General features: G+C 41.3%; 1 protein-coding gene across 2 annotated transcripts; it reads left to right on the plus strand.

Moving 5' to 3' along the window:
* Positions 1–639: 639 nt before the first annotated feature.
* s1pr2 (sphingosine-1-phosphate receptor 2) lies at positions 640–24,778 on the plus strand. 2 transcript variants are annotated; one of them, XM_005749932.2, is made up of 2 exons: positions 640–745; positions 21,896–24,778. In XM_005749932.2, exon 2 carries the CDS (start codon positions 22,015–22,017, stop codon positions 23,134–23,136), a length of 1,122 nt encoding a protein of 373 aa, XP_005749989.1. In that variant the 5' UTR covers positions 640–745; positions 21,896–22,014; the 3' UTR covers positions 23,137–24,778. The 2 variants fall into 2 exon arrangements, with proteins under 2 accessions (XP_005749989.1, XP_005749988.1); XM_005749931.2 differs by lacking the exon at positions 640–745 and adding an exon at positions 9,178–9,809.
* The last annotated feature ends 1,008 nt before the right edge of the window (positions 24,779–25,786 follow it).

The following is a 25,786-nucleotide window of genomic DNA, read 5'->3' on the forward strand; positions in this document are numbered from 1 at the left end:
ATCTTTTATATTAGCAGTGTGAAACAGTGGTTGCATAACATGTTTTTTTTTTCTTTCCTCACATAACTGTGTTGTGTCATGGAACTTTTTCTCAGCACACATTAGCTTTTCAGTTAAGTGTAAAATTTGTGAAACATGAGCTCCCCTCCAGCGGATCATCTGGACCAGTTTTTAGTCACGCTTTGCCTTGTTTGTTCACCATAAAACAACTGGCAGGAGGTAGCAACCCGTGGGACCTGGCTAACACCATTGTAGTGGATTGCGTGCAATAAAGAGTTAACGACAATACGACCACATGCAGAAAAACTAACAGGTAAATAAAGCAGAGAGACTGACTGACGCAGCATGACTTTGTCACCACAGTGGTGTGACAAATGGGGCTGTTAAGATCTCAGCAGATTGTGAGATACTCAAAGTGAAACAGAGACCTGTTGAGGTTGTGGTAAAACGGGAGGAAGTTCTCATCTCCTACTTTTGGCTGCATCAAAACAGTCAAAGGTGGGTGTGTGAAGCTGAAGGGGGTCACAGAAAGGGAAGGGGGTGATGTCTCTCCCTCTGTGCTCTACAGGGAGTGGAACTGTGATTAATGCGAGCCAGAACTTTGTTGCAAGTTTTCCTGGAATTCGGGGCTGCTCAGATGGGGCGTAGGGGTTGACTGCGGAAGGGGTAAGGGGGCAAGACTGGTATGAAGCCAGGATAAGAGCACTATTTTACAGGGCCATCAAATCCATGTTTCTCAGAAAAAGTGAGTATTCAGAGCTAATGAACATTTTCTCTTGCATGTTAAAGCCTGCCCGTGCTACTGAAAGTCAGTGGAGTGAACCTGCAGATTTAAAGGAGAGATCTGGAAATGAAACAGTTCTTCGACATAGAGGTTAAAGTCCCACGGTTGGTAAGAGACAGTAGAATAAACAAAAATCTGAGAGTCTGGCTGTATAGTGTTATTCAAGTTGAACAAAAACACTAGTCCTGGTGGTGCTTTCAGATCAGGAGGAATGCCTAAATCAATCTGTTTTAGGTTAGCGAGATTACTGCCAGTCACAGAAGAGTTTGTGCGAGCTGTTAATTGAAGCCACATTTTCTTTTTGTTATCCAGCAGCGATATTCGTCAGTTTTATGGAGCATTCTCTGTGGCAGCTGCAAAGTTGCCAAATTACGCATACTTAAATGTCTCTGACTCTGCATTTCCCATGATCCACCTCAACAACCGGATGGAGTGGTTTTTATTTTGTTCTTAACAGTGTATACTGCCCCTATCAAACCTGCAGGGTGATTAGATAATGATGCAGCAGTCTTTTTATTTCACTGTGCACAGTTGAAGCTCTAATGCAATGACTCACACATGTGCAAGTAAAACCAGACCAGCTGGCAAGCAGCAGCATGAGCTAACAGTCATCATCATGTGAAAGCTCCTTCAGGGGGAAGTTGAAGAGAAGGTGTCGTACTGTAGTCATCATGTCTCATCTTGGACTTTACCAGGGAGTAGTGATGGCTCGATGTCATTAGCTAGCTTAGAGATAATTGAGTTAGGAGTTACCGTACTGTATGTGGGAAGATCTGCCAATTCTTAAGCAAGTATGTTGATTCTTTAGCCACAGTTAATGATCCTTTTAAGTATTGTTTATATTGTGCCTTCACAGCAGTGCTTTTAATCTTTCTGTAATGTTTAAAACATATGTACGTGTACATTTCTATATGTACCCCACCTTTATTCCATTTTTTATAGTGTGACAAAAAATTTTGAACTGGGATGTGAGAAGTGAGGGCATCATGTCTGTTGGCTTCAGTGCCATTTCCTTTTTTAACTTCCCGAAAAGTACTTTTGTTTGTTATCCCAAACATTTTTCACTCAAAGCCCTACAGCAAGTCAACTCATTTAACATAACAGGAAAGACTATTGCCATACATGTCAACTCATTCTGACTGATCGGTGTTACAGTGAACAGAATGTTAAGTGAGACGAGTTCTGTTAAAAAAGAAATAAAAATTTGCTGTTAAAAAATATTCAGAGTTGTGAAATGACTCAGACAGAAAGACTTCCTTTTTAGGCAGTCACGTATATTTGATGATATTCTCATTTTGTGTCACAGACTCCAGGCGAGCCATGTTTTCTTGTTGCTCACCTGTAAAATTTCAGGTGAATTTTCATTCAAAAGCAAAGAACAATTTAAAACAAGTGAAGATCAATCATATCCATATTTGGCCATATGGCCATGTTATGGGAATCAAAGATCTTTTACATGTACATTCATCTCGTGTCTCTTGCTTTCTCTCCCTCTTTATCCTCTCTGTCTTTGAGCTGTCACCCAAAAGTTAAACATTACAAAGAATAAAAGCCATATAAAAATATAAATATCAGTTTATAGCAATATTGAAGGTGAATACAGACTGCTTATTGTCTTATCCAGGAGTTACCTGGAGTTACCATGGTAACTGAGTAGAGATCAACAGGTGTGAAACCACAGTTAACTGAGAAATAATTTCACTGGAAAATGGCCTCATCGTTTCTAATAGATGCCTCAGACAACTGGAGGCAGGCCAAAAGTTGTTGTTTTTTTAACATCTAGTTTTAACCACAGAGTTGTGCTAACTGTGTGTTAACATAGACAGACTGTGTTTTAGTCTGCTTTGCTGCTGCTTATTTCCAATCTGATCAAAATATTAAAAGTGCGCACACACATTTGCCAAGGAAATCCCGATTTATGTACAGTACTTTTCCTCTCACACACACTCATTTATGGACAAATGGATGGATTGTCCAACCAGTTTTCTGTTTCATACGTCACACATCATTTTTTCCCCTATCATATTCTGATGGCTTATCGTAACAGAGAGATGATGCTTTACAGGGAGACGTAAACAAAGCATTTGCTGTGAAACTCCGCAGACCCTTTAGTGGTTTGACTTGGACTTTATATTCTAACGAAAGTTAAAATCAAACAGAGGTGAGCTATTCCAGCTTTGTTGAGCTGTATTTTGTCAGTGCAACCCTGATGGAGTGAGGTCTGAGCGACTTGAGGTGTTCCAGCTGCAGCCAATAACAAACACCGGGGAGGGAAGTGAGATGATGATGGGAAGAATGCGTGCAGTGTGCTGATCAAAGCATCACTTCCTGGGTGGTGTGTAGAGCTTAGACACAGGGGAGGCAACGGTGTGGAGTCAATAAATCTCTGAGGTTTTCTCCCTGGTTCAAAGGTGATTTAAAGAGTGCTACTATTTAAAAAAAAGGACAATAAAAATACATCATTCTACTTTATGAATTCAACAATGCCCTGCTTTATCTAACTGTTAACTACCTCATTTGTTTTGCAGTGTTACAAGAAATGAATTTACAGATTTGTCCTGATCCCTTCTCAAACTTTGGTTTCTTCTCATGTCTCTGTGACTGTCTGGCTGTCTCCTGCTCTGTTTATGTTTATGTGTGTCTGTCCCAGTTTTAAAGACAGAGGTGCTTCAGGCTGTATCAGGGAGGTGTGACATTTAGACTCCTGCTGCTCCACTTCCATCGTTTTTTCATTGCCCAAGTTATAACTTTGACAACAAAATTTGGATCTGTGAATGCTCACCTTTAGCTAAAGGGGTGAAGGTCATGCGAGAGAACAGCTGGATTAAAGTAATGGCCTGCCCCTGATCCATCTTATCTGATGACCTCCAACATTGACCCAGGCAGTCAGCTTCCCTTTGGGAAAAGAGCCGTTTCTCCTTGAGAATGTGCACCTTTGGACTCATACGTCAGGAGAAACACCCTTTGTAGACGCACTTAAGCAAACAAAAACAACAAAAACACAGCGTATGGCCTCAAGCAAAAATACATGGGATTAAATCACCGAGTCTGGTTTCCCTGTCTCAGCAGTACAATAGCCAAATTTCAGTGTGTGCTTGACCTGGTTTAGGAAAACTTAGTTTACCCTCTGTCAAACGACCTAACATCCTTCTCTTTTCTGATTTCTCTATAGACACGTTTAGTGTACCGCTCCATTGGTTTTGTCTGCGTTTTGTTTTTTTGTTTTTCTCTCTTTCTGCATGAGAGAACCAAAAAAATGAGAGACTTCCTTTGTCTCTTGTGACCACATCTTCACACACATTGAAGTTACTTACCATGACAGGCACGTAGCATTTTTTTGAATCCCACGTCAACAGTCAAGGTCGAAGAGTGAGAGCATCTGTTTTTATCACATTTGCAGAATCCCAGAATAGTAAACATAATGCCATCTTCTAAAATAATCTCAGTTCAAAGCAAAAACGGATCTTTTTATCATCACATGTTCCAAACACATAACAACGTAAACAGAGACAAAACTGAGTTGATTTTTTTGTCCTGATATCACCATTTTCTAAAACTAACACACCCACGTGTTCATTCAAACCTCTGACTAACCTTTTGAACTTCTAGTCAGTAAATTAGCAAGAAATGTCAGGGTTGTGCTTCTTTGCCACTGATGGCTGCCATATGGTTTCAGGTCAAAACATCAGATTTTTAACCGTGCCCTTAGCAAAGCCTCTGAAGATTAAATGTCAGGGATCCTATCTCTGGCTCTGCCAGATGCTGAACTTTGCTGTTTCCACATCTCAGACAATCCCCCTCAGTTTCAACCAACAATTGACTGTTTGGCCACAAAGCAGACAGAAGTTGCATCAGTTCTCCTTTGGCTGCCCCTGCTATTAAAAACAGGCTTGAGTTATGTTAATGGAAAAGACTAATAATGAGTGTGTGGATTTGAATGTGTTTTACTAAGGGTACTTTAGCAGGGCTCTATAAACACCGTCCTAATCTGCAGGAAGCCACAAGAGTCATGACTAACCCCCCTCCCGACTGTGTGGGCACCACATGTTACTATCCACAAACACCTTTTCCCTCAGCAAACCAGTGAATCATGAATACAACGGACATCCAATACTAATACCCAAGCATAGTAACCAGTACACAGACCAGTGCAAAACTGGACCATGGGAACGAGCTTTTTAAACCTTGCTATAAAACTATGGTAACTTTATACCCATGTGAGAGACACGTCTGCACATGGGTGGAACAATGGCATATTGTAGTTTTGCACGAATAAAGAAAATGCTGGTAACGTTTTTGTCACAAACACAGAGGATTAAATGATGCCCAAGAAAATATAAACATTGACAGATAACACAAGGTCTATATTTCCTTTGTGCATGAGCAGACAAGGTGACCTGAACAGTTATTCAAATTTTTACTCCTGCACACAGAGCGGATCAAGTTCTTTTGTGCCGAAGGGAAAAAAAGTTTCTAGATGGTCCAGAGATAAGCAGTAAGATAACACTGCAGGTTTTCAGGGAGTGAATGGAGGGTGTACGGATTTCTTCTAAACCTGTGAACAGCACAGGCATGTGGCACAGCCAACACTTAAGTCTGATGTTTAGAGTGCAGGCAGAGATAAGCTGCTAGACCCCAGACAGGACTCCTGCTCTAAGGTATATGCCACTAGCAGTCTGCCTGCATGCTGTATTCACAATGATTGTGATTATTAGAGCTTTGTGTTCTTCACTATAAGCTAAACATAGATAGTCATTGTGTATTGTCTTCATGTTATGGAACTGAAGTGCCAGATATCCTTTGTTGGTTTCACATGAGCTACTACCTTTTCATCTGGATCATGGGTCCCGATCATCTGAGGAACATTCAAGAAGCTAAAAATACTCATATCACATTGGTAAAACATCTTTATAGGAAAGAGGAAGGTATTAGCAGTGATTTTTTCTAATGTCTGGAAGATTTTTTTTTCTTTCTTGGAAGAGGAAGTGATGCAAGATCTTTCCCTTGTGGTCAACTTTCCATATTTGTTTTCTCTTTGCAATCAAAATTTTTCAATAGTACCTTTCAGACAAACAACAAGCTCAAAATGCTTCAAAGGCTTTGCCAAGACAAAAAATACACCAAAAGGCAACCAACAAACTCTATATACATCTGTCAGACTAATAATGAGTAAAACAAAGAGTCTGAAACAAAAAAAAAACCAAACTCTACATACATCTTTAAATACCAGAATAAAAATTAGTACACCAAAGTGCCTAAAATAAAAAATACAAAATAAATGTAAGATACAAAATATAGTAGGACTCCCATCAAGTGCCATTTAAAGAAGAACACGCAGTACAGCAAATACGACAAAATCTAATTAACAGAATTTTTTTCTTGAGCAACAGATCGCTCATTACTGGAAAACAATACAAAACGTATCTTTTTTTTGTTGTTGTTGTGACATTATGACAGTTTATCTGTACCTGGAATTTACATGCTATCAGATGTTGATACAGATGGGATGGAAAGCCCCTGTGTCTCACACGGTGCTGCCAGAGAGCAGTCAGGCTCAATACTAAGGACTTCCTTGGTGTAATTGTGCTCAAAGAATTAGAAACATAGCATATTTAGCCCCTCTGCATAGACTCATTTATAGTTTTGGTTCTCTGGTTCCATACAACAAAGACCTCCAGTGATGAGTAATAAAGCTAATCCGCTGTGTTCTCTTTGTACAGTCGTGCCACTTCTGCTAAGTACCTCAGTTCTGGTAAGTCAAACACAGGGCAACTCACCTCTATAAAGGCTTCCTGTGTATGAGACACATTTTCAGTTTGTCTCTGTAAATATATTTAGACAAACTGAAAATCTGTATCTATAAATCCATCTCTATCTCTCTATACACACACACACACACACACACACACACACAGGAAATATATATATACATATATATATATATATGAAGAAATAATTACGCTAATAATAACTAACAAGAAAGTTTCAAGCTTGCAAAAACACTCTTTGTTTAATGACAAAGTATGAATATCAACTTTTCTTTTGTGTACATAATATACATCACCTTTGTTCTAGACAGTGATGTCTAGGTGAGGGCATTGCACCAGGCACAATTACCCAAGTAACTGAACTGGGCATTAGTTAATATTGGCATTTTAGGGAATTTTCATGGTGACAATGCCTCTGAAATGCCCGACCTTTTAGCAGATAAACTGTTCAAGTGTGTGGTCACAGATAGTGTTAAATGAGAAATGCGTCAAGCATTACGGCATAGTAATCGAAATTACAAAGTACCAGGACTTGTTAAATGTCAAATAGGTTTCAGTTAGGACATGTAGTAAAATGTATAATAGAAGTATGAATGGTTGAACTACCAGATTAAGTACTTTCTGTTACTCTTCAGCACTGGCTGTTAGCTCACTTTGCTCTGCACGGACAATAAACAAGGTCACAGGTAACAAAAATCCACCTATTACAATCCTCAAATTTCACCAGATGTCTTCACATCTTATCTTTTTTGTTTTTCTGTACAACAACAGCATCTATAGGGCAGATTCTAATTCTGCCTAGAAGCAGGTGAGCAGTTAGAAGCAGATCCCAAACAATAAAGCGTTTGCCCACAAACCTCTGGCAAAGCTGCTACTTGTTTTGGAATAACAAACAAGGTGTGATGTGTTAATCAGAAAACTTTAGAGGTTCAGGTTACAGTTAGACAGATTCAACCAAGCTCCTTTCTATTGAGCTAATCTCTGGCTTTTAACAGTAAGACTGTAGAAAGCCACAAATCAATTATTTAAAAAACACTGCAAGAAAGAACACAAACATGTTTCCCAACATTTCGCCTTCCTATTGTCAAGAATAAACGCTTAAATGTACCACAAGGGCAAACAACATCGGAGAGAGCTGGTTTTGAAGTGTGTTTTGGGGCACACATCCATGAGCACATGTGGAACTCTTCTTCGGGGGTTTAGGGGTGGGTACAGGAGGTTGCTAATAACAGCTGCCAGATGTGCAGAGTCCCCAGAGCCCATGTACATTCTCACAGACAATGGAATGCTTGTGAGGAGCCCCAACAGGAAGTGAGGTCAGGGCTCTTGACCCCTCCCCTAAAGGCTCAGAGAGAGAGACCGCAGCGGGGCAGTTTTAGTGGAGCAGTGTCCAATCATAAACCCTCTGACAGTGAGCAGCCAGTCCATAAAGCCTGTCTGCTACACAGCCATTAAACACCTAGCTGAAGAAGGACCGTGAGAACAAAAGCATTTGAGATACACCACTAGACCGTTTACGCATTGACCCCATCACTTGGGGATTGCAGATTGGAAGATTTAGTCAACGTTAAAAGAAGTGTTGCAAAGTTGATGTTTTTTGTCACAAGTTGTTCTTCTTTTTCTTTAGAGAAAGTAATTTCCCCACACCATCAACAGCAAGGATGATAGACATGTGTGTGTTGAGAGAGAATTGCACAATCTTTCTCAACCCCAGTAAACCATCAGCAGACGCAGCATGAGTCAAGGTTGTTCAAACTGTCTTGTAGACACAGACAGGCAAAGACTCATCTGAAGACGGCTGTTGCACGCTACGTCTCATACACTCTTATTGGGGGGCTTCATAAGAGCAATGTAGTCATTTTTCATTTTAATGCTCTCTGATGTCATTAAGCACATTCTGGTACACAAAAGTATGAACAAATGCCACCTGTTTCCTGCCATTTGGATTGCGGTCATTTTTAACAGGAAAAAGTATCTGAAAGTGACTCGCTGTGTTTCAACCAAAGTCTTTCACTTGTCGTTCAGATTTTTCTTTTCTCTATTGTAAAAAATAATCTGTATTTTTTTTTAACAAACAAACAAAACAAAACATTTATTTAGGGTGTCTCAACAATCCCAAACGCTGGTCTCACAATCCCACAAAATCCAGTCCAGTTTTTGATGTTTAACTGCTGCAGTAACATAATGCAGCTTCTTCTTTTACACAGACGCATGACATCATGGCCACTTGGGACGACTTTGGCTTTCAACATAATGACTGGGAAGACATTATTACCTTTCCTGCGGCTGGAAAGAGGCTTTTTCGCTGGGGCGAACACCTGCCAGCTGTGGGCACAGCCCTGTTGACTAACAAGTCCTGACTTACCTTCACCTCACCCATCTTATTGCGCCTATATGCCCAGACCTGAGGGATAAATGGAAAAAATAAAAGCCATGAGTCACCACAAACAGTCAACGAGAACAGGTCAGCTGAAAAAAAACAAACAAAGCAAGAATATATTAAAGACACAGTAAATCAGCTCAAATGGTGGTATTTATTGTTTCACAGTGCAGGAATACTTGGCCTCTGTCAGTTGAAAAGTGTTGGGATCTGTTAGGAAAAGAGGAAGTGGGGAGGCGGCACATCTGGACTTTATTTGAGCGCTCCAAAGTGAAGAAAAGGTCCAGAAATCAGCTTAAAGGGCATTTTCCATATTAATTGTTGGCCGCAGAACTGCCTCGTTTTAGTTTTATATTTCAAAAGCGAGACTCACGGCTCTTCGTGGGAATATGACGTTTCCATACACTCCACGCCGCGTCTCGCGTGTGTGGGTGTGTGAGCGCGTATTGCGTGAGTGCCTCACTGACGCTCCACAGCCCAGTGTTGTTCTCACAGAGCAGACAGACCGACAGACAGACAGACAGACAGACAGCCGACTGGATTAGATCGACAGAATAGAAACTGCTAGTTCTTCATTTTTAAAACCTTTTTTAACATAAAAAGTCTGGTTTGACTTTCATAACTTCTCCTTTTTTGGGGGGTGGGGGGATCATCGCGCCTTTTTGAACAGTTTCGTGGTGGCTCTCAAACCGGTATGGATTTGCCACTGTCTAGAGAAGGCACGCCGTGTGGTCCGCTACCAAAGTTTTGATTGTCACCGTTGGTCTGGAGTAACAGAGGAAGGCGCTGAACTTTGACGCACACGTGAGGACACCTGAAGACAAATATCAAACTGCCGGAGCGTCTCTTTACTCTGCTATCTACCATCTCTCATGGGGTAAGTAATCCCACCATTTAAAGATAAGAGCAAAAAGTAAGAGCATGTGCTTCAGCAGCCTAACAAAGGGGATCCGCACTATTGTATCGCTCCACCAGGCTGATATTTATAGATGCTCGGACTTTGAAAATCAGAGACAGACACTTATCTAAACTCCACGAGGTCCCTCTCATTGCATGAGCAGTGAAGCGTGTCAATAATGCTTGGAAAGTCTCGGCAAACTTTTCAAAATGCCACAATGACTCATGAGTACCTATGCCAGCTCGCTGCGTGGCCGCAGTTAAGAAACGTCACTTCTGCACTTTCACAAGTGTCCCAAGAAAGCAGTTACAGCACAGCGCGAGATGTTTTTTTCTTCTTCTTTAAATTTGATTCAACGTGACAGCTTCTTAGACGTCGCCCTTTAACGATTAACAATTTGTCGTGTCAAATAATAACGTGCAAGGCAGCTGGACGTGGGCGGGTGGGGGTGTTTGTGCACTCTGATGTATGGAAGCTGTACTGTACGAGGCTGAGGGGGAACCGCGCTCAGCCAAACAGCCAGCTTGCCGTGCCCCCCCCCCCCGTTCAACCCCGCACCCACTCCACGCTGTGACCCCTGATGTTGTTGGGGCTTGTTCATCCGTCACTCTAAAGAAGGCATTGTATTGAAAGGATGTAATAATAAGACAAAAGCCCCCATTATCCCCATGTGCACCGGAGTTAATCTTATGGGCTTGGGAGATAGACTTTTCAGTGAAAACTAGCTCATAGCTTCAACAAGCATGCCTTAACTGAATCTCGTGCATTGTTATGGGTGGTTTAGAGTGAGAATTAAAACGGAAATGTAATTTGAATACACGTTAATAATACGATGCAGCTGAACTGCAAGTAAGTGGCCTGAATTTGCAAATCCGGATTTGAATTTAACGAAGGTTTTCTTATCACGCATGCTGAGAGCATGCTGACTACACAGCACATATTGTTCCATACTGACTGCACAGCACATACTGTTTCATACTGACCAAATGAGTAAATCCTTAAGTGAAGGATATAGGTGTCAGCAGTCCAGTAGACATCCTGGGAGAATGCTTAAGTTAAAGTGAGATAAGATGATAAGCTAGAGCAAATAATGTTTATTGCTCAGATAAAAGCCTCCATCCATCATGCTCTGTCCTGTGCTTGGTCTGGGTCAGTGTGTCGGTCTACGGTGCGGTGCTCATTAGGAGGCTGTCTGAAAGTACAAAAGTCTGTGGTCATATTATCTCGAGGACCAGCTGAAGAAATGCCGTGAGAAATCAGCGTCTGAAAATGTTGAATAGCTTGAAGCCGGTTAAAATTAAGTACACATCTTCCTGTGATAACATCGAGAATAGTTGTGAAAAGGAAACACAGTCAGCAGCAATAGGGTCACCCTATCAAGTGTTGCACAGGCTGTCAACAGGGTCATTGATGCAGGTGTTGCGCAAGACCGACTTGGTTTATTTGGTTCATGCATGACCACCTGTGGACTCAGGTGTGTTTCCCAGCATGTCTTGGATAGGACATGACACAACCATCCATCCATCTGTGTTTGTCCCATGCGACCACATGGCTCATTGCACGTGAACAACACCCGCCACAGGCCTGACTGGTGCCGGGCTTCTTCGCTCACCCACCCCCTTCCCCATCCCTTGGCAGGAGTAACAAAAGGGTCAATCAAATTACTAGCTAAATGCCTTCCACAGAGTTGAAGCACACATGGTATTAGTCTTAACAGTCTATATAAAGGAACCTTAAATGTTTTATGTTAAACTGTAGGGACATTTACACAGACCAGCAGCCCATTACCTCATGAGTTCAGGATCTGTGCGATGCTGACCCAGCCCACTGTGCTCAGTGGCCCTCTGTAATGGGAGCCGTTTCAGTGGGGATAGCGTGAGAAATGAAGACGGATAGATGGGGTAAATAAATAAATAGATGTATAAGTGCATGGATGGATAAATAAATTAATGGTAATTTAGCAGTGGGAACTCAATTTGTGGGATTTTTTTTTAATGGAACAGGTCACTAGGGGGATAAAGTCGGGAATGGGTGGTGGGTGGGTGGCGTTGATCCCTGAAGGATGCTCAGATTTCAGTTAAGGCCTGGGAGCAGTCCACTAATAGGGAGCAGCAAGAAAGCTTTTCTTTGAGGAAGCTGTCTTTCCTTTTGTTGTCTGTGCTTTATTCAGTCAGATCAGGCTCATAACAACACTAAAAGATCAGAGGCATGACCTGCCAGAGGCGCCCTGTCTTTTACCTGGTTCAGTAAAAGCAGTCAGAGGTCAATGCATACATTTAAAAAGAATAGGAACCATGTCAGATAACGAGGGACAATGCCTGTGTTTATACTCCTCTGTTGGGATTTCTCTGTGATATTAATAGTGGTCTGCGGATAGCCATCTGGTTTCTACGCGCTCATGCTGGTAGTCCTTTTTCGTGAAAAACACTTTCCTTGGGTGTGGCAGCTGGAGCAAAATAAACGACTTCTGTTCGCAAGCTGCCGAGGCGCAAGTCACAACACACAGCTGACAGCATGTTGCTATATGATTCACAGCCAAAGCTGGGAGTGCCTAAGATCAGAGAAATACATGTGGTGCGCTTTGCTTTTAGCCTTTTTTTTTTTTTTTAAAGCTACAAATGATAGAAGGATGTGCTTGCTCTTTGCTGACACCTACTCACTCCAGTTAAAAATAATTATTCTTATGAAAAACACATTTACAAATATGGATTTTATTTTGTTGGGGGAAACAATAGCTGTGAGTATTTTAAAATGCTGTTTCAATCAGCGAAAGAAACCATTAGCTTTAAAGACTCTTTACATTCCTTTTCCACTTGGACAAACTATGAGACCCCCCATGACCAGGCCCTGATGCTTGTAGCAGCATGCCAGGATTTCCTGACACTTTCTGGTGTGGATAAGTCTGTTCCAATTCTCCTGCAGTTTCAAGCTTGGACGAGACAATACTCAGATGCTGCCAATAAGTGGCAATGCAAAAAAAATGGTTTTCAGGACAAACTTGCAACATGGGTCTTTCAGAGACAATGACGAATGGATTGAATGCAGGGTTTCTGGTTACTCCTGTGGCTTTGGATCGGTCTTTAGATCGGACAGCGTGATTTATGAACTGAAAGGCAACAGCCTCGTACAGTCTGTCCTCGTGGCAGGCTTAATTAGTGTGGTCATGTCGTGGTTTTCTCATTTCTGATCCTTTTCAGGGCTCGCTCTTGCGCGATCTCGGGGCAGGTACATATGAAGATGCTGTTGTTTTGGAGACCACCTCCTCCTCTTTCTTCCTCTCTCTTGGAAGTCTTTGTTATCCGGTCAGCTTTGTTTGTGCAGCTGGACAACTTGACAGGATTACTTCAACACCCCACCTCCCCAGACCCAGGAGGAAGCTGGAGACAGTTTTCTTGGGTTTTCAATTGCCCTGTTCAGCCAGTGAAAGCCTCCTGAAGCTGTTCCTTTTGTTTGGAGCTGAGAGTTAATTTGCTCTCTCTCGTCCTAATGAGCTTCTTTGGTTGCTAGGTTTTTGTTATATCCACTCACAGGCTTTAAAAGTTAGACAAAATGGCCAACTGTGAGGGCATTTTTATTGAAACTAGCTATTCAGTTTGTTTATCCTGTAAATGCTTCAGCTTAAGTCTTTCCAAGCTGAAAGATATGATGGACTTAACCTACAGCCAAACACAAGCTGGGTCATGATGGAAGCCAGACAGCTCCAATTGAACAGACAGACGGGGCAGAAGTGGATGCCGTTTATTTAAATGATAACTGCTCAGACGTTTTCATTTAAATGTGCCTCGTCTAAGTCAAAGTCAAGTAGTTGCCTTCTGCTATTTGAAGAGTTCCACAACAGCTACACTGTTTGCTGTTTACATATTACATAGTGGTAAACCACTTTAACCAGAGCCAGGATATAATGCAGTATATAAAGAAAAATTAGTAACTGCTGAGTTTATTTATTTGCACTCATATAATGCCTACAGTATATGAAGCAGACCTTCGAAACTGCCGAAACCGTGTAACATTAGACATCCGTGGCACACATTTGCAGGTCACAAGTATATTTCTTCGCGTTTTGACATATGATGCACTCATGCTGGGGAGATTTCAAAGACATAAATGCTGCCATTCAATGCAATCATTCCTAAACTGTATAAAATACTGGGATACAAGTTAGGGCTGTGTGGACACAACAATGTTCCCTCTCTAGGCAACCGTGTTTTTCTCCATAAAACAGAGCTATGGTTAATGGACCTCTGTTTGCCAGAGGAGTCTGGAGTTGTTTTCCTACACTCGATCATAGGGAGGGATGGAGAGCCACTGTCAATTTATCAACTTATCAGTGGACACTAGACAGGAGCAGTCGGGGTGGCTTTGTGGCTCTTTGCATTCGACTCTGCAGACATTGTTGCGGTTCATTGTGCAGTAAACCTTTTTTTGCGTTACTGATGATGGTCTGGTGTACCGTGACTGTTTGCTATGATGTGCAGTGCACTGCAAATCACTGCAGCATCTGTGGAACAAACAGTCACAGTGTCGCAGTCACGGAACCCTCTGCACTACCAATCAACACAAACACATGCATTGATATACACAGTCATGTCTCGCGGTCACTAGCACCGGATGCATTAAATAATCTCAAATTCTCTCACGGCATCTGCACAGTTACCAAGAGAACATGAGAAGGGGTGGAATTGAAAGTCTAGAAACAGGATATAATAGGAACAGTGAGCTGGGAGAAAAGATAACTAAAGAGGGCTGAAAACCTTTCATTAGGAGGCACCTTATTGTAAAAACAAACAAACAAAAAACCCAACTATGGGATGGTGTTAGAGGAACATGGTGATTGAAACTTAAGTCGCTCAATTTCGCTCTCACACATGAGGTTTCTCACAAGAGGCCAACCAATCCTGACCTCACTTCTCTGCCTGCGTTGCATGGCATTGCCTGCACGTACATTGCTGGTTTAAGCCGCCGTACACAGACACGCACTCACACAAAGACACACAGAGACACTCACAAAAGAAAGAAAAAAGAAAGCTGTGCAAAGTGCAGAGATAAAAAAGCAGAGCGCATATGTGATGCACACATGTTCAGCATCTCTAAGAAAGGCGCCATGTGGTTAACACTACCTTACCTTCAGACACGCACGCCGACAAATTCTGCGCTTTGCAATTTTAAAAGTGGTTTAACCATATCACATGTTGAAGGGTAAATTCTGAGAAGTGTCTTATAAAATTTCCTGAGATTTTGTATTTCAGAAAATCATAATCTTTAAGTGTGTATTTAAGTAATTTAAAATAATAGTGCTATTTTCTGAAAAGATTAAAACATTATACTCATTTGTGTATTGCCTGAGAATGTAGTCTATTGGTGCAGAGCTACACAGTTCTGTCGAACTGATTGCGCACTATGTGCTGTAATGAAGTCTTTAATAGGGGGCTTTAAGAACATGCTTGCTCCAGATGTGGGCTAAATAAATCCCTCTTGATGTGCATTTGATCACCTCTTTGTGGCCTCGTCTTTTGATCTCTGTGGTGAAGTTTAAAAAATACGAGGTGGGTTGAGGGGTGTCAGAGTAAGGATTATGTGGTTCTGCAAATCGGAGAGCCGCATGAAAGGAGAATATGCAAATATGGGGCAATATAAAAACATGAACAATTTGAAAACGAGACGTAAGTTGACAGGGATGGTCTGAGGGTGAACGTATTACAGTAATTGCCTCTCAGGCGCCGACTTTGGAGATCCCCCACCCCCAAGTAGAGAGAGTGGAGCACTGAGGGGACAGCAGCAGTGGGGGTGATGGTTATAGCTCCCGAGGCTGCACGATGCCCTTCTTTCTGCAGCTCTTTGTCTACAGCTATGTTCACTTGGTACCCGAAGAACCCTAAAGCACACAAACAGCCACGATATATAAAGCATTATCAAGCTGCAGAGACTGTGATGTGACTTCAGAAAGGAGCAGAAAAATGACACAATAAGACGTGAGCTAAAAATGCTTTTTTTTCCCACACTGAGATGTCTTGCCAGATTGCGACCCCCAGAAGAGGCTGTGCCCAAACTGTCAAACTGTTTGACGAGCGAAAGGGTAATCCCTAATTATATGCCAGATCTCGTGTATTGGGGACACGAGCTCTCCTATATCTAGGCGCTTATATGAGGTTTTAGTGGCACGTGATTAATGTTGGTGTAGTAGCAAACAAAGAGAAACAAACATTTGCTATTTGGAGCTAAAATTAAACCTTAAACATAGTGTGAAAACTCAAGAGGAGGAACTGTTTCACCTTTCAGTAAAACGGAACTGCTGTGTGTTTTATCTCTCGTTTGATGCTATGATGCAGGTATGACACCGATACTAATGTGTGCTAAATACTTCTGTGTTTTGTTAGTGTTTTTATGACAGAAGGGGATGTAATATATAGATGTCTGTGACATAGTTTAGCAAGCTAGGTTATTGCTCGCCATGCTTTTTTTGTTTTTTTTTGTTCTGTTAACGTTGTTGTTCCTCAGTTCAGTTCCCCTCCACACAAACAGTAACATGTTGCAGCAACTATCACATTCATCCAGTCTGTTGTGCCTCTTGATCGTGTTACTGGGCTTGCTAAAAGCCTTCATTTTTCGCATTTCCACTTGCTTTAGTTTTCATGCGTAGCACCGTTGTGATATGCTGGTCTTTTGAAAACAACAGATCCAAAAGCGACTATATATCTGCCACTTTTCCACTTGTCTATCCTCGGCCCAATGTGTCCTGCTTATGTGTAAGTTTGTAAAATCATCGACAGACTGTCAGGGTCTGTGAATTTTGCTGCTCTCCAAAAATATCAGCTGTCACAACTGTCAAAAACACTGTCCTATCTTTGTGACTTGACTGAAATAACAAAAGTGACAAAAGATGAAAAAGTGTGCATAACACCTCAACTACTAATTCAATCTTTCTGCTTGAACACACAGGTGAATATGTAACACGTAACATGTTTCCCTTTGAGGTCAGCACACCACGAGTAAGAGGCCTCTCTCGTGACAGGAAATTGAGGTTGTTTACGCTCAACTGACCCTAAACCAATTTATTTTTAAATTGTTTACTTCTTTATTTTCACAGCTTTTTTTGCATCTGTCTTGTTGCTGAATTTGTGTGCAGCTGGGCATGAAAGAGAGGGGGAAATAAGTTCAAGCAGTTTTTTTTCTTGTTCCTTTTTGTTTTTCTTTAAACTTCAAATAAGCGAATCTGTCCCTGTCGTTTAAAGTCTGGGACAGTCATGTGACAGCAACACCATGCATCCTCCTCTTTCCCGTTAAACCATGAAACTGGGATAATTGCCTTTTCCTGGTAATTGCCAGCAGACAATCAATAGCATCGCTGTGCTGATATAAAATGATTTTCCTCATGGAGGCCTGGCGGTGAATGATTGATTGATTGGTAAAGAGGGACTGGAACCATCTGCCAGCAGACACAGTCCATCCTGTGTTTTTCTTTTTTCTGCGGGCTTGATGCAAGGGTGGGTGTGGGGTCTTGGTGGGCTCCTGTGTGCAAATGGCTTGTGTTTTGACCTGTCAGTGTAAAGAGGAAGGCTCCTATGTCATCACTGATCAAATTTAAGAAAGTCAAAAGTGTAGAAAAAAAAAAAAAACAGAACTCTGTAAGCATGGTTTAGTCACTTCCTTTCAGCATCTGTGGTAGCAGTGGTGAAACCTTGTGGTGGAGCTAGGTGTTTTTTTTCCCCCCATGTCTGGCATGTTAGCACTTGACATTGGGGGAAACTTTGATATTTGCTGTGCGTTGCATGTGGAATTTTCCCTCTAAGAATCTCTGCTCACACCTCCGCGGGATGTTCACAGCTTTTGCTTTTAGTTCAGTCGAAATAAAAAACCAAACAAAACACATATACAAAGGTCTTTGTTACTTTAACGTGGTGATCTTCATTTACAGTAGAGTAGAATGTGCATGTGGGAAAGTAAGGAAGCAAGATGTAAGTCACTCTGGCTAAAATTTACAGCAAATCATACTCACATTTTAGATTAACACTGATAATTAACACACAAGAAACTGAACAGGAAAGAAAAAAAATAACGGCACCAGAGGCTTCCTGTGCACCCGTGATAGCATACTTTGAGATAGATCACATTGCATATAAGAGAGATTACATTTGAGAATCCACACATTAACTTTTTCATACAGTTTGTTTTGAACAGCAGAGGCTGGTCTGAGTATATGTTTCCACTACGGTATCTTGCTCGCAGGGAGTGCGAAAGGCAGATGGAGAAAGATGTGTCACAGGATGTCTCCGACCACAAACAGTTCAACCATGAAGTGCGCTGAAGGATTATTTGAAGTAAACAGTAAACATATTTGAATGCAGCCAAGATAAAAGTCAAATATAAACTTTCTCAATTCACGGTTCATGGTTGTTGTTGTCTGAAATGGTCTTTAACGAAATATTTTTGTGTTGTTGAGGTTTAGCATCACTGTGAGTTTCAAATGCTTTCCCCCTGGTGAAAATGGAGCCAGGTAGCAGAAGGTTTAACAAGGAAGTGAGGCTTTGTTTGTTTTCTGGTGCAAACTGGGACTTGTGTGTTTCTAATGAAAAACACCTGAAGCTTTTGTTCAACCGTCAGTGCCACGATGAAGACAAAGCTCTTTCTCTTGTTAAAATCCAAAGAGAGCAAGAGTCTGCTTTCAAGAGCAACCGTCAGGCTCTATCTCCAGCAATCTTTGCATGTTTAAAACCCTTTATGGCCCAAGATTTATACAGGTCTGTTGGACTTATTTTGTAATTTAAGCTGTAAAATGAAAGTAAGATAATAATTCTCATCTTTCAGACACTATTAAGCGAAAAATGCTCATAACTGTGAAAAATTAAGGCTTACATGGTAAAATCGGAACCTTTTTTTTCTGTTCATGTTCACTCAAAAGTAGCTTGCCTCATGATGCATCGCATATCCCTGCAACACTAAATAAAGTTTTAAAAAAAAATTCGGTGTCAAATGCAGCTGCATACATTTTCTTGCATGTGTGGTGTGAAAACTATACATAGCTGTGAAGTATCACAAACACTGTAAAGCAGAGAAAGGCACATTACGTGAGAACCTTTGCATCATTTATGAGAAATTTATTATGATACAGATCTCAAAGCTCTCTGATAGGATATCCTGCCACAGGTATCTGTCTCTTGTTTGGCTTCCTTTGTCTTTAATTCACGTGTTGCTTCTCTGCCAGCGTTTGTTTCATCACCTGCTCTTGCACCTTGTTGGGCCTTTGCTGTAAAATCCAGACAGGATGTCATGTTGTCTTTCGGTAACCCATGCTACACCTCCACCTCCACCTTTGTGAAAAACAAAACTAAATTGTCGTCATTCCGATGGAAAAACATCAAATACCTGATTCAAAAACCTGCATGCGCTGTACATGTGTTGGAAGCAACCTCAGATTAAATTTTTAATCTATAATGACTTGAGGGGGCGTCAGAGAAAAGTTGAGACTAGGTTTCCACCTTCAAGGTGCAGGTTCAAGGTTCTTTATTTGTCACATGCATAGTTTCTGTATGTGAAAGCTAAAAGTGCATGCATTATGTTTAGGTGCAGGTTTGTAATGTATTTTATTGCACCGATGCATTTAAGTGCAGAAACGTGCACATAAACAGAAATGTGGTTTATATGTCAAATATAGAAATATATAGAAATATATTTAAATATAGGCCAACGTTTCTACTCTTCCTGTAATTAATCGAAAATTAAGATTTTTCAGGGAGTTGGGGAATTTAAATCTGATATTAGCCAGTTAATAAAATGACTAGAGTGGTTTTAGTTTTATACTACTCTTATGACATTACTTGTGATTATTATTTCAAGTGTTCACATCTAGTCTAAAAGAATTGACACATTGGTAGTCATGGTATGACAACACTTTTTAGCATTGTCACCCTTATTGTGGAAGTGTGACAGTGCTGTCTGGGTCAAATGCTTCAACAAAGGGGCAGGAAGGCGGGGGTTCAGGTGTTGATCAGCCAATGTAGAAACATCTGAGTGATATACTGTATTGCAGGTAGAGCGACAGGGCAGGGTTTAACACATTTAGACGGTGCACTCGGCAAACCAGCCCGTCAAGTTTTCCCACATGAAGTGAAATCCCTTGATGACAGTTGCCAAAAACTCCTTGGTGACAGGCGGACCTTGAGCTGTCTACACAACAGATAAAAAGAGTGCCGTACCGAAAGGAAAAAAAAATGACAGAGCTGAGAGAAAAAAGTCAAGGTGAAACAAAGCCAGCCCAATTTTTTTTTCTCCATTAGTAGACAGGAGACTGCAGAGACACAGAGGTTCTTTTTCATGAGTTAATTCATTATAGGCTGCAATAATACAACCTAATATAATTACCCGAGTGCAGATGCCACATGTGCTTAAGCTCAAACACTCCCATTTGTGTCTATTACTGGAGCTAAAAGGGATGGGGAGGAACCCGGCTTTTCTGATAGCAGTTGGATAAGGGAGTGCTTGGCTGTAAATTTCTGCTATGATACAGTTGCTGTAGCCAAATGGAAGCATGCTGTCCCTTTATTAAGGCTGAAGGCCAATGCTATCCACACTGAAGGAGACTATTGTTCTTTGTTCCTGCTTAAGGAAACGGTGTGTTGGTTATTACTGGCAGCCTATAGCAGCTGTGCGCTGAACCTGTCTGAATGCAAGGAGGATGCTTTGCAACACTACTGTCACATTTAGCCGAGTGTGTTACAATGCAATGCAATGCATCGCATTGATGGGTTTGTGTATGTATGTGCACGTCACAGCGATGTCTCAGATTCCTGCCTTTGTGTCCAGATGCCGTTCCACATCCATGCTCTCTCTGTCTGGCTTTGTCTTGTTCCTTCTTTATCTTTTAGGCTCTCAGGTTTAGATTCAAAGCCTATTAGAACAGAGAAGAGATCCAGGCCCAGTTTCCACTCATTTCTTCTTTAGCCAACACTTACCTCAGTTCTTCCCTTTCCCTAGCAAAGACAAGGACGCATCAGTGTTGAATTACTCTGAAAGCTAGTCTGCAGAGAGATCATATTTCTTTTGACAGGTTTAAAACACCGGCTCCACTTCTAATTAGATTTCCAGAGCTTCCAACCTTCCTTTATTTTAGATCCTGTAGCTGGGGCCCATTTTTGTTTTGTTGTTGCATAAAAAACGTAATTTGAATCCATTTTAGCGGTTCACACTGGGACTTGTTTTTTGGCATTTCATGATAAAACTCTCCTATTAGTTAATTTTTTCCACAGCAGTTTTCATAAAACTAATGATATTCAGAAATCATTATGTAAAAGTGTGGTGTAGAGATAAAACATCTTGTTTTTCAAATCTTAGGAAAGCCCCAACTTTTAACTTTCTGGTATCTATTTGATTAGCTGCAAAACTTTTGGTTGGAAGTGGGTGGCTGGTGCTTGTCAGGATGAAGAGCTCTGGCTGATCCGCATGCTATGCTGAAGTTTCAAGAGGTAACTCACTGGAGTGGAATGGTCTGCTCCCCACAACAATGCCGTGTGTTGACAGCCGAGTGCTTGGACAGGGTTAGTGGAATGTCCCCTTCAGACTGGGAGTGCAGTCCTTTGTCTAAGCACCAGCCCTAACAAAGCATTTATTCTTTCACCTGAAGGTGATCTCTGCTTGTGGAGGTTAATAACTAAAGTACTTTTTTTTTCTTCTTTAGGTTAGGTGCAAAGTCTTTCTGCGGTTGACTTCTTTTCCTTGCAAACTGCAAGGTTTGCCTTTGTGGTTTAAATGCAGCACCCAATTCTTTATTTTTCATCTGTTTTGCTGTAAAGCAACTCAAGGATTTCTGACAATAAAAGGTTTTATTTTTGAAGCTCTTGTTTATCGCCATCCTACTGTTCCTGGGTTATTACAGTCAGAATAAGTAAGAATTTTCTAGTTTCCGCTGTACTTAACATGTTTCCTGGATACTCTGTTTTGCTTTAGGTTTTGACTTTGCTGAGCACGTGGCTTTGCTAAAAATATATATTTTCTTTGTCACAGTTTATTACATCGATGCAACAACATTTCCTTTGTTAGTAATCCTGGCCGTCTCTCTTTCTTTGTGTTTACAGGTGACCCACATAGAGCTTCTGAGACGTGACTGTAGGACAGTCTCCCTCCCAGCATCCTTCCTGTCCTTTACTCAAAGGCAGAAACTACTGGCATAGACGCTCTGAACAACACTGTGTGAATGAATCTTTGTCGTAAAGCCGTTGTGCATTGCCACCCTGTCACCATGGGGAGCAAATATTCCCAGTACTACAATAAGACTGTGATTCGCTTATACTACACCTATGCTAAAAACATGACTGCGGATGAAATGACGGAAGAAATTGAGAAAAAAAAAAAAGAACATCCCTCCAGTCTCGAAATATTGATCGTCATCCTTTGCACATTCATCATCCTTGAGAATCTGATGGTCCTGACTGCCGTCTGCCGCAACAAGAAGTTCCATTCGGCTATGTTTTTCTTCATTGGTAACCTTGCATTCTCTGACCTGCTTGCAGGCTCAGCATATATAGCCAACATTTTTCTATCAGGGGCAAAGACATTTGAGCTGTTCCCAATACAGTGGTTCATCAGGGAAGGCACAGTGTTCATTGCTCTGGCAGCTTCAGTCTTCAGCCTGTTGGCAATAGCTATAGAGCGCTATATCGCTATCACCAAGGTAAAGGTATACGGCTCCAACAAAACATGCCGAATGTTTCTGCTGATTGGAGCATGTTGGGTTACCTCCATCCTTCTCGGAGGACTCCCCATCATCGGCTGGAACTGCATCGACAACCTCCCTGAATGCTCGGCAGTTTTGCCACTTTACTCTAAGAAATACATTGTGTTTGTCGTCACTGTTTTCAGCCTCCTACTACTCTCTATTGTCATCCTCTATGTGAAAATCTATTTGATTGTACGCTCCAGCCACCAGGAAGCAACCAACTCACAAGCTTATTCCCTTTTGAAAACGGTCACAATAGTGGTGGGAGTCTTCATTGTCTGCTGGCTGCCCGCTTTTACAATTCTCCTTCTGGATTCGTCCTGCAGCATATATTCCTGCCCTATCCTCTCCAAATCAAGCACCTTTTTTTGCATTGCCACTCTGAATTCTGCGCTTAACCCAGTGATCTACACGCTGCGCAGTAAGGACATGAGAAGGGAGTTCCTCCGTTTGATTTGCTGCTGGGGCGTGCTGCAAAGTGGGCGGCCTTCTGAACGTTGTCTGGTTCCTCTAAAGAGTTCCAGCTCTCTGGAACACTGCACCAACAAACTTGAACACCAGAAAATGCCTATTATGAAAGAATGCACCACCTGTGTTTGATAGGGTTTGATAGGGTGTTTGATAGGGTCCAAGGATATCATGTGTATTAGTGTGAGAAAAAGAAACAAGCTAGCACGTCCTGGATCTAAGACAAGTGGGTGAGGCTGGGACAAAGCTGTCTTTGAGACACAGACTTAAATCTCTCATTACAATTGATACTGTGTGAATTTATAATCGGTATGCAATTAAAATCACCCATGCAGCTGGTGTAAAAATGCAAGAGGAAACCAACGTAGTAAATGAGAAACTATAACGTTCTCATGGGTACTTTTCTCGATTGTGGAGCAAACCATTTTCACTTATATACCTATGATCATGTTCATCTTTTAAATGTGTTAAACCCTTTTAAAAGCCAAAAATAATGTGCATAATATCATAGTTATGTAATAGCTGTTTGGGACTTTCAAGAACTGTGTCAATGCAAAGCTTGCAAAATTGCACTTTGTAGTTTACTGTAGAGATTTCTGCCCTGTGTAAGATTAAACCACATTACTCTTCCTCACTGAAATATGTATGCATTAAGCTTAAAGTTGCATCACTCATTATTTACAGAGTCAGTGGCAGTGGTCAACTGAAACAAAATTACTAAGTAGTCCTTTGACAAAACCAGGACTATATAGTCCCTATATAACCGTACCTTTTGATAAACTACAACAAACTTGTGTAATCTGCTCACATTTAATGCATGAAACTCAGACTGTAAGAGCTAACATGTATGATATACTCCAGATACGGCTTCCATCACTAACACCCCTTCCCTCATTTGTCCTCATAATCTGCCCCTCTTGCTTTTACTGTTGTCTTTTGTATCTAAACAGTTTCCGTTGAGGAAGGCCTAATCAGAATGCACATTTCCTTAAGGGAGTAGGCACAGATGGCAAATTTGACTCAATAACAGCTGTTTAGAAGCTTTAACTAAAAGAACAGATGCCCTTGCAGTGTTGTAGTAACATAGAATCAATGTGCTGCCTCTGTTTGTGCCTTCCTCATGGGGGCAAAAGGCTGAATGTATGTATGAAGTGTTCGGGGCATGTGCCCCATTGTCGACAGTATTATTAACCATCATTTGGAATTACAAAGTCATTGACAAACAGAGAGTGGGATAAACAGGGTAGATCACTCTTACTGTGAATTTTCAAACAGCACCATGAACAAGAATTTGTTGTGAACATCTTGGTTTAATTTGCAAACCATAAGCCGTGTGCAAATAAAGATCCAAACCTGTCTCATGTTTCTCAAGACCCCTCACCTTGTCTACAAAATAGCAGAAGATCCGGTTTCAGACGCACGGGAGGTATCTGCCCTCCTGGGAGGTCAGCTTCATCCTCGTTCCCTGACATCCTACAACACGCAACTTCCCTCAGCCATAGGAAGTCCTATTTTTTCAGTGTCCGGTTCCTGTTGTTTAGGCTTACTGTAACCTTCTTCTCATGGACACACAATTAAAACTCTTCTCCCTGTCAGTGTTTTTATTTTTTTATTTTATTTTTTATATTGACTTCTAAATTTAGATGGACACGCACTTTGGCAGCTTCCGTGATGTTTCCTTTCCCCCATTTTTTTTTAAAAATCTGTGTACCTATGAGTTTGCCAACTTTTATGTTATATATATATAAATAACTGTGTATGTTTTGTATGTATGTGTCTTTGTACAGTATGTATGACTTTTTTTTATGCAATGTCTTGTGTGCAATAGTTGTGTGTGTGTGTCCAGTAGCACGCTTCCTGTATTAAACTGGTACAATCTGAAACACTAATAGGTACATGCCTTTTTGTTAATTCCAGTTTTATAAAAATAAATGAAATACTGAAAAAAAGTGTGCGTGTGATTTTTAGCTTTACTCAACCAGTGTGGCAGCTGCAACTTTTCTGCATGTCCTGAGTTGCCTCTTTTTTTTTTTTTATTGTGAATCCATCTTAGAAGGAATTAAAATGCAGCATTAAATCCAAACATGCTCTGACAAGGTCAGAAAAACACTAGCCTCAACATGAAAGCCTGTGATTGTTTGTGCAAATACTGCTTTGTGATTAATCATGGCTATCTTACCTGATGAAAATATAGCTTTGCTTTAAGGCTAAAGGTAGACCTGAAAAGGATGGGAAGCTGGGCAGAGGACAGAGTGCGGGGGCTTAAAGTGGGGTGTGGTGGAGAAGATGGCCTGTTTGTAAGTGCTTGTCTGAGAGAAGCATAAAGAAAAAGCCCCGGGAGAGGTTTTTCTGGGTATGAGGGATGCTTGGGGTGAGGGGGGAGGCTGACTTATAGAGGCCTTGGGAGATTTGGGCCTGTTTCCTGTCAGACATCCAGGATTCCTGGGTGGGAACGCTGGCTGAATCAGCCCCAGGAGGCTGTGCTGCTGGGATGTCTGCCAAGTCTTTCCATAGCGCTGCAGGATATTACATCAGATTCAGAAACCTGTATGTGAAGTTGTGTACACATAAAGCACAGCCCATGTAAGCTCATTGCTGTAGAACAGCACGAAATTTGAAGTACTTTACAATTTAGACTAAAGGAAAAGAACAAAAACCCCGCCTATTTCTAAACATTATTCAACTGTGCAGTGACTGTACACACAGCTAAACACTGACCAATTAATATAATAACAGAATAAGTGTCAATAAAAGCTGGTGGTAAAAGCGGACATGGTGGGTT

The sequence above is a fragment of the Pundamilia nyererei genome, unplaced genomic scaffold (assembly GCF_000239375.1).
Source record: "Pundamilia nyererei isolate P.nyererei 1_Seehausen unplaced genomic scaffold, PunNye1.0 scaffold00258, whole genome shotgun sequence".
Classification (NCBI taxonomy): domain Eukaryota; kingdom Metazoa; phylum Chordata; class Actinopteri; order Cichliformes; family Cichlidae; genus Pundamilia; species Pundamilia nyererei.